The sequence below is a fragment of the Emys orbicularis genome, chromosome 8, assembly GCF_028017835.1.
Source record: "Emys orbicularis isolate rEmyOrb1 chromosome 8, rEmyOrb1.hap1, whole genome shotgun sequence".
In the NCBI taxonomy this organism is placed as follows: Eukaryota; Metazoa; Chordata; order Testudines; family Emydidae; genus Emys; species Emys orbicularis.
Window position 1 is genome coordinate 107,839,281 of NC_088690.1, and position 10,535 is coordinate 107,849,815.

A 10,535-nucleotide genomic window follows, 5' to 3' on the forward strand; every position below is an offset into this window, starting at 1 on the left:
TGGCCTCCCCATAGACCCCGAGGGACACTGGCGGGACAGTACAAGGTAGGCAGCGGGCGTGGCAGGCATGCTTACTCATCATCTCCCCCACACAGCTTCAGCAGGGCCTTCTTGTACTCGCCAGACGTGTCGTCCTGCAAAGGAAGAGGCAGAGGCTAAAACCACATGCGTGCACAGGGCAGACCTCTAGCCACATCGCAGAGCCAGGCCCCAGCCAGGGTTGTCTAGCTTGAGCAGGTCATGTGCTTCCCCCGGGTGGAGAGGGGTGTGACGCTGGGTCTCACAAAGCAGCTCATGAGCGGGAGGGGATTTCCTGGCTGCATTCTCCAAAGGAAGCCATGGCACAAGGCAGAGGGGGGCCGGTTGGGGTGCCACCATCCACCACACTGTGGATTCAAGAACAAATCAGTGTGGTAACATATTAGAAGGAGCTTTAGCCAGCCGGGGGCGATGGAACCCCAGAACTCACTGCAGTTCTGGGGGTGTCCAGACCAGGAGGGGAAAAAAATCTAGTCAGAGCCTTCCAAAAATGCCTGAGGGACGATTCCAGGGAGCATCGGAGAGTCTCTCCCTAAAGCTGCCTCAGCAGCGAGTGGGGATTAAGGGGTTCTGCGCGTCAGAGAAGAGGCTGACGAGAGCTTTTCACACAGCCAAAATCAACCCCAACAGCTCCCCAATGTTCTCCTGTTGGTTTTCCAAGCCCACCTCCCTGCCGCCCCTCCTCACACTGTCAAAAGATGGGGAGAGGATGGGATTCCCTGGCCCCACGTGTCTCCCATACGTATGTGGTTGGGATCAAAGCTGAATTACTGGGTATTCTCCTGGCAGTGCCCTCCTTTTACCTTAATCATGCTGTGCAGGGACTTCTCATACTTGGTCCTGAACACTTCCCGGATATCCAGCATGTCGATCTCGCTGCGGGAGACCATGACGCGGATCAGCGTGTTGTCCTTGGTCTCCAGCCCCTGGAACAGACGGCCCCACAGGCCACGGCTTAGCCACACAATCATGCCAGAAAGTCACAACTTGTCTGCAGACAATTCGCCAGCTCAGAAAGAGGCGAAACCCTGGACGGGGGGTTCTCTCTGCACTGGTCACCCAGCTGGGCTCCCAGTAACTCGCGAAACCAGCCGAATGCCAGCTAGTCAATGTCCCCGTGGCCCACTGTCAGAATCTCTGCTCATTTACACTGCTTGTCCCCAAGCCCCTGGAAGGTTAATTCTCCTGGAGCTCTGCAATCTTCTCCTAGAGCGCAGTTTCAGAGGAGAGCAACAGTGTCATTACGCTAGGCTGGGCTCGGATTTCCATGGCCAGAATGAATCTGCCCAGACTGTTCCCACCCCTCTGTCCCACGCTCTGCTGAACTCTCCCTGCCCACGCCCGGGTGTTAGAACCCTGCCAGGCCTGCGCCCGGAAGAGAGAGCCCCATGCCTCTCACAGACTAAAGGAAATGGGGTTCATGCCTCGCTAGTGGGGTTTCCCTGACACAGCACCTGCGGAGCCTGGGCTCCTGAGAACGTCCTGCACCACTCACCTTCATGGCCTTGTAGAGCCTTTCAGCAAAATACTCTGGGGTGCTCCGGATGCACTTCACTGCAGGAGAAACAACGAAGGTGAAAAAACAAGAAGAGTCACAAGAGTCCAGTGACCCCGACAGACAGGGCTCCCCATTGGCCAGCAGAGCAGAGTGGCTTCCTTAGCCCTTCTAACCACAGCGCTCCAGCTCAGGGCACGGCTGACTCCTTCAAATCTTCCAGGCTCTCGGTCTCTTCCCCACACCTCCAACACCACATTAGATGCTGCTCCCTAACCCACCCCCAGTTTCCCCTGTACCGTGTCTGTATTCCTCCTGTCCCAGTATAATTCCCAAGGCTCCCGCTAAGATGTATTGTAACCCCCCCGCAGGTCAGTGATCTCCCTCTAAGATGTATTGTAACCCCCCCGCAGGACAGTGGTCTCCCTCTAAGGTGTATTGTAACCCACCTACAGGACAGTGGTCACCACTAAAGAGCCAGGATGAGTTACTGTATTGTGATGCCTCAGATGTCGCAGCTGATGGCTAATTTAGTTAGAGAGAAATGAGCGTAGCATCGCAGATGCTGCTGTGATGTAATAGCCGGAAAAGGTCTTTTTAATGGTGGGTCAAATCTTGGCGCTCTATTTTCCTGTTGCAGATTACAGGTAACTCCTGTAGACATGGGACCCTCCCAGCTCTTCCTCCTTCCTTACCCTCTACAATAACGGGGGTACGGACTGAAGGAGGACTGCAGGATTTGGGCTTGCATTTACACGCACAGCGCGGAGCTGGCCCGGTGACACAGCAGGGGTTTGCACATATTTCCACGAGTCAGCCTCGCTGCGGGCTCCTCTCCGCTGTCCGGGGCTCTCCAGCCATTCCCTGCATGCTCAGGGGAACGTTACACGTTTTAGCACCAACGATTGTCCGCCCAGAATCTCTTTCCGAGACAGGACACCAGACTTGACAGACCCTGGCCTCATGCAGTCGGGCAAGTCCCACATTCGTATACATGGGGGGACCCAGTCTGTGTTTTTCCACAGGGATTAGTGTGAAATTTTCAAACTTGGGTGCCTCAAGATGGGTACCTGGGGCCTGATCTAAAGCCCATTGATACCATCAGGAATTCTGCCATGGACTTCAATGGGCTTTGGAGTAGGCCCCATAATCCATGTTAAGGCACCGAAATAAAAGTGACCCATTTCTGAGAGGTGCTGAGCACCCACACCACCAGGTGCCGTCAGTGGGATCACGGTATCGGTGAGTGCTCAGGTCTCTTCTTCAGCTGTGTAAATAGGGAGACGGGCCCTTCACCTTAAGTCCCCCCGTTTGACCCTTTTGGTGCAAGCGTCTCCTCCGGCCCTGCCCCTCCACCAGACAGCACCAGCTCACCCACTGCCAGCAGCAGCTTCTCAATGTCCCCGGACAGCTCGCCCCGGATGCTGTCCTCGATGGGCTTCCCGGAAATCTTCAGATACTCGTCAAAGACTGTGGGGTGAAAGCAGGAGAGAGGCCCCGTCACAAGCCACACCGGCATGGCCCAGAGGCGGGGGAAATGGAGGCCAGCGTCTTTGTGGGGGAGCAGACACCACTCTGCATGTTAGGGGCTCTCAGAGGGAGGGATTATTGCCTTTTAGGTGTTTGGCTGGCAAGAGCGTCCGGCTGTTCTCAGGAACCCTGCCCATGGCTGCGTGGGAGGGTGAGAGGAGGAACTAATCTGTTGTGTTTTCTCTTCACTGCCATATGCCACGGTTGCAGCTGTTCCCCGTGGTGCTCCCCCACTGGCCACCGAGAGTGTGTTGGCCACCTGAAATCTTCAGCTGACACGCTGGGGATTGAACCGGGGACCTCCAGAACTAAACGCGTGGGCTCCTACAGCTTGAGCTAAAACCCCCAAACTCTATGGCTTGGGGCTGTAACAACTCATAGCCTCTGTGTACCAGCATAGAGGGTCCCTGTAACCTGCACCCCCCGGCTTGAAGTGGTTTCCATCATATGCAGGGTTTACTGTTATGTTCAGTGGCTCTCAGCACCCCCACTATACAAATGGCTCCACCGCCACTGCCTGTAACACCCACTCACCAGTGGGTTAGACAGGCGCACTCCCCTCCTTTGTGCATTAGCCAGATTGCGAGTCATTTGGACACTACAGCATGAAGGCGGCCATCCAGTGGCTGGTTTACTCCACTACTTTCACAGCAAGTCTGCTTTTAAGGCAACTACCTTAAATGATTTGGGTTTTAATCAGCAGAGGCACCAATGACAATAATGAAAGCTACGAAGCACTTCTACAGAAACAAAATCTCTTGGGGTGAACAAGTTATTGCAGCCATGAGGCCTGAGAGAAGATGAAAAGGAGCATTCAGGGCTCCCCCAGCAACAGCCCGATAAGATTTTGCCAGAGATGGAATGGGCACCGGGGTCTCCTCCCTCAAAATTCATTAGATCTCATGGAAAACGGTTACTTGTCCTTCCCAGGCGTGACCACCAGATGGCGAGAGCCCAGACTGGCTGGCATGTCCACACAGAATCTGCAAGGACCAGCTAGCTGCTTTGTGGGGAGGGAGGAGCATTGTGGTTTGGCGATCTTATGATCGCTTTGAAAACAGCTTACCCAGGCGGAGATGCTGTTTGCTTCGGTTTCCCAGGATGTAGATGAACTGGGCCTCGTCTGTGCCCCACTTCAGGTTGCCAGCTTCCAAAAGATCCTTGCAGAAAGGCGAAAACAGCAGCAAAAGCCCAGAGTCAGAGAGTGCTAAAATCCTGAACCCAGAACGCAACCCAGAACAAACACGCTCAACACCTGCCTTCAGTGCCAGCTCCAAACCCTAATGCCACTGCTTACAAAAGGCAAAGCTCCTTCCCGGTCTCAGGCTCGATCATTTGTTTAACTGACTTCATCTATAGGGACGTTATCAATTCAAAATCTGATTTGTCTTGTCTTCCTTCCCCCGCCATATCTCACTGTGTCTGTGTGCAGTAAAAACAGTTACAACCTTGCAAGAGCACATGGCTGGAAGAGAGCGAGTGTGTGTGTGTGTGTGTGTGTGTGTGTGTGTGTGTGGTGTGTGTGTGTGTGTACGGACCTAGGTTCATATCCTGTTTGGGCCACAGCCATGTGTGTTTGTGAAGCTTTCTACTCAGTTAGAAAGCAGCTCCTGGGTGGCTCTTGTCCACACGGCCTCTCAAACGCTGTAAGAGGGGGTGATAAACATGGGCCTGAGCTGCAGAAGTCAGAGCTGAACTTTTCCAGAATGGGGTGTCCGCAGCCAGGGCTTTGGGCCCCTTTCTAGCTGCCCAGACACATAGCAGAGCAATGAATAAACTACAAAAAATGTGCTTAAAACTGAAGTCGGAGGGGCCAGGTTCTCGGCTGGTACAAATCACCGTCGCGCCGATCTGAACCAGCTGGGGACGCAGCCAGTGCCATGGAAAGCTCATTCTGACCCATCATTCTTCCTCCCAGTCACTGGCTGTGCCATAGTGATTGCCAGGGAAGTGAGCCAGTCTCAATTCAGCGTCACTTACCTTGGCATCCTGCTCCACCAGGTCCTCGCTCACGACATCGTCCTCCTCCCGCGTGCCCTGCATCAGAGACGAGAGGCCAGCGCCTCAGTCACAGAGGAATGAGGGCAGCGGACAGACGGGGGGAATGGGGAGGGGCGGACAGATCAACCTACCTGAAGCAAAACAACGAGCATCTTCTTGAAGTGGCCCGAGGTGTCTCCCAGGACGTCCGCTTCCAGCTCCCTCTCGTAGGCTGGAGCATTGGAAAGGAAAATGGAAAGCACCTCAGCTCTGTATTCAGGTTAGGCCGGAGCCCAACACAAGGCTCCCAGAATCCAGACCCCAGATTCAAAGGATGTATGTGGAGCTGCTGTCCAGCATGCCACCCCTCTCTTAGATGCAATCAAAGCTGCACTGCCTTTCACAGCAAGCCCAAAACAAGCCAAACCCATTTCAGAGGCACTGCCCCCTGCCAACAACTCCCCTTGCCCCCACAGCCCCATCACCATAGTTTGACTTTTTTAGGGGCGGCTCCAGTCAAGCCAATGGTGCTGTGCATGGGGGGGGGGGACAAATTCTGTGCCTGCCAACAGGGGCACCATTTCAGGTTTTTTGGAGGGAAGGGACAACTTTAACCATGATTCCAGGAGCTACTTAGGCAACTGAAAACTCTATTTTTTTTTTGCAGGTAATAACTTAGAAATTCTCTGACAGGAGCACTGTATCTAATTCCTATATCAAGAAAGAAAATTAAGTACATAGTAGACCCACTCAGCTCCAATACTAACATGTTCTGACATCTTGTGGGAAGTCACTTAAGGGACACTGGTTAGGTTTAAAATGGTAGTGTATATCCTTACTCAGCTACTCTTACTAAAGTCAGAAGGGACCATCGTGATCATCTAGTCTGACCTCCTGCACGTCGCAGGCCACAGAACCTCACCCAGCCCCTAACCTCTGGCTGAGTTACTGACTTCCTCCAATCATGGTTTAAAGACTTCAAGTTACTGAGAATTCACAGTTTAAATCTGCAAGTGACCCCCTGCCCCATGCTGCAGAGGAAGTGAAAGAACCACCAGGGTCTCTACCAATCTGACCCAGGGGAAAATTCCTTCCTCACCCCAAATCTGGCGATCAGATAGACCCCGAGCATGTGGGCAAAACCCACCAGGAAGATACCGAGACAGAATTCTCTGTAGTAATTCAGAGCCCTCCCCAGCTAGTGTCCCGTCTCCAGCCGTTGGGGATTTTTGCTACAGGCAGTCACTGACAGGCCACACCATTGTAGGCAGTCCTGTCATACCATCCCCTCCATACATTTATCAAGCTCAGTCTTGAAGCCAGTTAGGTTTTTTGCCCCCACTCCTCCCCTTGGGAGGCTGCTCCAGAATTTCACTCCTCTGATGGATAGAAACCTTCACCTAATTTCAAGCCTAAACTTGTTGATGGTCAGTTTATATCCATTTGTTCTCGGGTCCACATTGGTACTTAACTTAAATAACTCCTCTCCCTCCCTGGTATTTGTCCCTCTGAGGTATTTATAGAGAGCAACCCTATCTCCCCTTAGCCTTCTTTTGGTTAGGCTAAAGGGATTCTCAAACTTCATCGCACCACGACCCCCTTCTGACAAATTACTACACAACCCCAAGAGGGGGACCGGAGCCTGAGCCCGTCTGAGCCCCATCGTCCTAGGTGGGGGTGGGGGCAAAGCCAAAGGGCTTAAGTCCCAGGCAGGGGGCCTGTAACCTGAGCCCCGCTGCCCAGGGCTGAAAAGCCCTCGGGCTTTGGCTTCTGCCCTGCGTGATGAGAGTCAGGCTTCAGCCCTGGCCCCCAACAAGTCTAAGCCAGCCATGGCGACCCCATTAAAACAGGGTCGCGACCCACTTTGGGGTCCCAACTCACAGTTTGAGAACCACTTAAACAATCCGAACTCTTTGAGTCTCCTCTCATAAGGTAGGTTTTCCATTCCTCTGATCATCCTAGTAGCCCTTCTCTGCACCTGTTCCAGACTGAATTCCTCTTTCTTAAACATGGGAGATCAGAACTGCACACAGCATTCCAGATGAGGTCTCACCAGTGCCTTATATAATGGTACTAACACTTCCCTGTTTCTACTGGAAATACCTTGCCTGATGCACCCCAGGACCGTGTTAGCCTTTTTCATGGCCACATCACATTGACAGCTCATAGTCATCCTCCTGGGATCAACAAATACACTCAGGTCTTTCTCCTCCTCTGTCACTTCCAACTGATAAATCCCCATTTTATAGCAAAAATTCTTGTTAATCCCTAAATGCATGACCTTGCACTTTGCACTATTAAATATCATCCCATTTCTATTACTCCAGTTTACAAGGTCATCCAGATCTTCTTGTATGATATTCCAGTTCTCCTCCATATTGGCAATACCTCCCAACTTTGTGTCATCTGCACATTTTATTAGCACACTTCCGCTTTTTGTACCCAAGTCAGTAATAAAAATGCTGAATAAGATTGGTCCCAAGACTGACCCCTGAGAACGCCACTAGTAACCTCCCTCCAGCCTGAGAGTTGACCTTTCAGCACGACCCATTGTAGTCTCCTCTTTAACCACTTCTTTATCCAACTTTCAGATCTCATATTAATCCCCGTCTTCTCCAATTTAACTAATAATTTCCCATGTGAAACTGTATCAAATGCCTTCCTGACATCCACGCAGATTCGATCTACTGCATTTCCTTTGTCTAAAAAATCAGTTCTCTTCTCAAAGAAAGATATTTCGCTTCTCTAACTCCAGCTGCCCAGCACCAATCAGAAAGCTGAGTACAAAGGCAACAGCAACATTTGGGAAGTGCAAGACCTTCTCCCACCCACGTGCGAGGATGCAGGCAGGTGCCCCCGAGAAGCATGCACAGAGTTTGGAGTGGAGGAGTCCATCTCAGGAGCAGCGGAGGGGGAACACAGAGAAAGAGGCTATTGGGGGATATTCTAGTTCTGGTGAACCTGTGCCCCATCTGACTTAAATCCTCCCCTGCCCACAGGGCAGTGACTGCTGGCCTCCTGGCCCCAGAGAAGCCGGGACGCCCTTGTCCCCCATGCTAACCGTCTCTGTAGGCTTCCACCAGGTTGTGTATCTGCTGGTTGGTCCGGGATGCCAGGATCTCAATCAGGCATTTCTCGTCGGTGCCAATGCCCTGCAGGCAGGAAACACAACCACCGCGTGAGATGTCACGTGCTGACGCCAGGTGGGTATCAGCCGAGAAGGGCAGCCTCTGGGGGACTGCGTCGGGGAGCGGGGATAAGAACACCCACCCTTAGAGGCAGCGGCCAGAGCTAGGCTATAGTACAGGTGACCCCTTTCACACAGCAAGCATCTGAGTGCGACCCCCCTTATCAACTAAAAACACTTTTTTACATATTTAACACTATTATAAATGCTGGAGGCGAAGTGTGGTTTGGGGTGGAAGCTGACAGCTCGTGACCCCCCACGTAATAACCTCGCGACCCTCTAAGGGGTCCCCACCCCCAGTTTGAGAACCCCGGTGTAGCACATACTGTATTCCACGATGGTCAGAGCGTGCCCTTTCCTGCCCCTTACCTGAAGGGCGTCTTTAATCTCCTTGGCATCAAAGTATGCCAGGGGCCGCATCAGACCCACAATCAGCCTCTCAAATTTCCCCGCCAGCTCCCGCTTCAGGTCTGCAATCAGGTCCTGGCCACCGGGCACAGAAGGGAGTGTGAGGAGAGAGAGAGAGAAGGATCCATGAGCGGCAGACTCTCTGGGAGAAAGGACTTATTAAGACAGCCTCCTTAGCTGTTTGGGAGGAGGTCATGACCTTCTCAGCAGGGCTGCTGGCAGAGTCCGGGCTGGCCATGGGTATCGGAAGGATTTCCCCCCCCCTGCCGTTAGCTAGTGAATTTTCCCAATGATTTTGCTTTGCTTTGTGTGCCCGTTGCCAGTCTGGCAGGGACAGGGAGAAGCAGGGGGCTGTACACCCTGCATGCTCTGGTTTGGAGGACACAGCAAAGGCTTCCTCTCCTGTGGATCACAGAGCAGGATGTGTCACCGTCTGATTCTCTGGGGTTACCTTTCCGTAGAGCGATTTGTAGGCCTGGCTGATCTCGATTCTCTGCTTGTTGTTCCTGGATGTTATCAGGTCCAGTATGGCCTCCTTGTCACTGCCTGCAGGGAGACACGGTCAGTCACCCTCGTCCCACTGCCTAGATTTGGGTCTGTTCTAAGATCCAGCTTTGCCTGGACCAGAAGCGGATTCCAGCTCTGTGCTGGAGTTGGTAGGACAGAGAGCTGCGACCAGGGCGCACCCATCCACGGCTGGCCTACCTGGGACCAGGGTAATGGACTGATTGGTCTCAGGGACATCACTGGGGAAGGGGGGGGGGCATAGCACGCTAGCACAGGGAATGCCCTAATCACTCGCTCTCCCCGTGGGGATCCTGCACTGGGGCACCAGAGACTGTCCCAGGTGATCCGGACTGAAGCGCTGTGCCTTCTGCCTGCCTCTTCCCCCCACCAAGATAAGCCATGGGACATTTCCCATAGGAAGGCTGTTTGTGCATCATGAAGCGACTCCAGCACCCTACAAAAACAGGCAGCAGTGCCCTGAAAACACATGCACTGTGCATCCTCGTTTACCAATTACATGGAGGCACAGGGAGGTGATGAAGCACCGGAGGGGGCAATACTGAAGGGCTAGGAGATGCTTTCATGGCCTTCTCCCCCTAATGCTCTCCCTTGCCATCAGAAAAGGGACAATCAGGGCATCCAGTGTCACCCCTCCATTCCGCTCACACCCGGCCATGCCGCCCCAGAATGCCAGCACAAGGCCTGCTCCAAAGCCACTAACAACGGACATTGGACTGGGCCCAAAGCGTGGCGGCAGTGGAAAGTACGCACCGAACCCCTTCATAGCATTGTACAGCGCCTCTGCATCCTGGCTCGCGGTGAAGTTCGGGAACTCCTTCACGGAGCCCCTGTACCTGCCAGCCTAGAGAGAGGAAACAAGAAAACAAATGGGGACGTGCCAGCTGGAGGCTCCTCTCCACCGCCTGGCCAGAGCTGGCATGAGGGCGGCAACGTGAACGCGTGGGGCAAACCCAACATCTGATCCACCCAGCCACCGCTGAATTCCACCACTGGGCTTCTCACCCAGCCTCCACAGGGGGACTCCGGTGAAACAGGGCCCAGATCCACCAACAGCTGGGAGCTTCCCAGACGAGTCACCTCCCTGTGCCCTGATGGAACCTGGCCTTTGTTTCTGCTCCAGCCTGGCCCTTCTCCGGAGCGAAGCAGCTCAGCCCGGCCAGCAGCCAACAGTGCGGCAATCATCTGTGCTCCGGGCCCCTGAGGCAGCTGGGCCTGCTCTAACCACAGGGATCAGACCCCAGGATCCTCCCTTCACCCTTAGTCTCTGCAGTCCTAGCTGCTCCAGTGTGCGCGGCTGCTCTGCCGTTCTAGCACAACTAACCAGGCGAGCGTGGCCATCGATTTGGATGGCAGGCCCAGCCAGAGTTG

General features: G+C 53.6%; 1 protein-coding gene across 2 annotated transcripts in view; it reads right to left on the reverse strand.

Moving 5' to 3' along the window:
- The window catches only part of ANXA6 (annexin A6), a 28,569-nt gene extending 18,569 nt beyond the window's left edge, over positions 1-10,000 (reverse strand). For both annotated transcript variants that reach the window (XM_065408978.1, XM_065408977.1), the window contains exons 1-11: positions 9,918-10,000; positions 9,091-9,185; positions 8,601-8,714; positions 8,106-8,196; positions 5,197-5,276; positions 5,045-5,101; positions 4,131-4,224; positions 2,909-3,004; positions 1,535-1,593; positions 843-965; positions 76-134 (exon numbers count right to left, since the gene is read on the reverse strand). In XM_065408978.1, the coding sequence (XP_065265050.1) occupies positions 76-134; positions 843-965; positions 1,535-1,593; positions 2,909-3,004; positions 4,131-4,224; positions 5,045-5,101; positions 5,197-5,276; positions 8,106-8,196; positions 8,601-8,714; positions 9,091-9,185; positions 9,918-9,930 (881 nt within the window). In that variant the 5' untranslated portion in view covers positions 9,931-10,000. The remainder of the gene's footprint in view (positions 1-75; positions 135-842; positions 966-1,534; positions 1,594-2,908; positions 3,005-4,130; positions 4,225-5,044; positions 5,102-5,196; positions 5,277-8,105; positions 8,197-8,600; positions 8,715-9,090; positions 9,186-9,917) is intronic.
- Between the last annotated feature and the right edge of the window lie 535 nt (positions 10,001-10,535).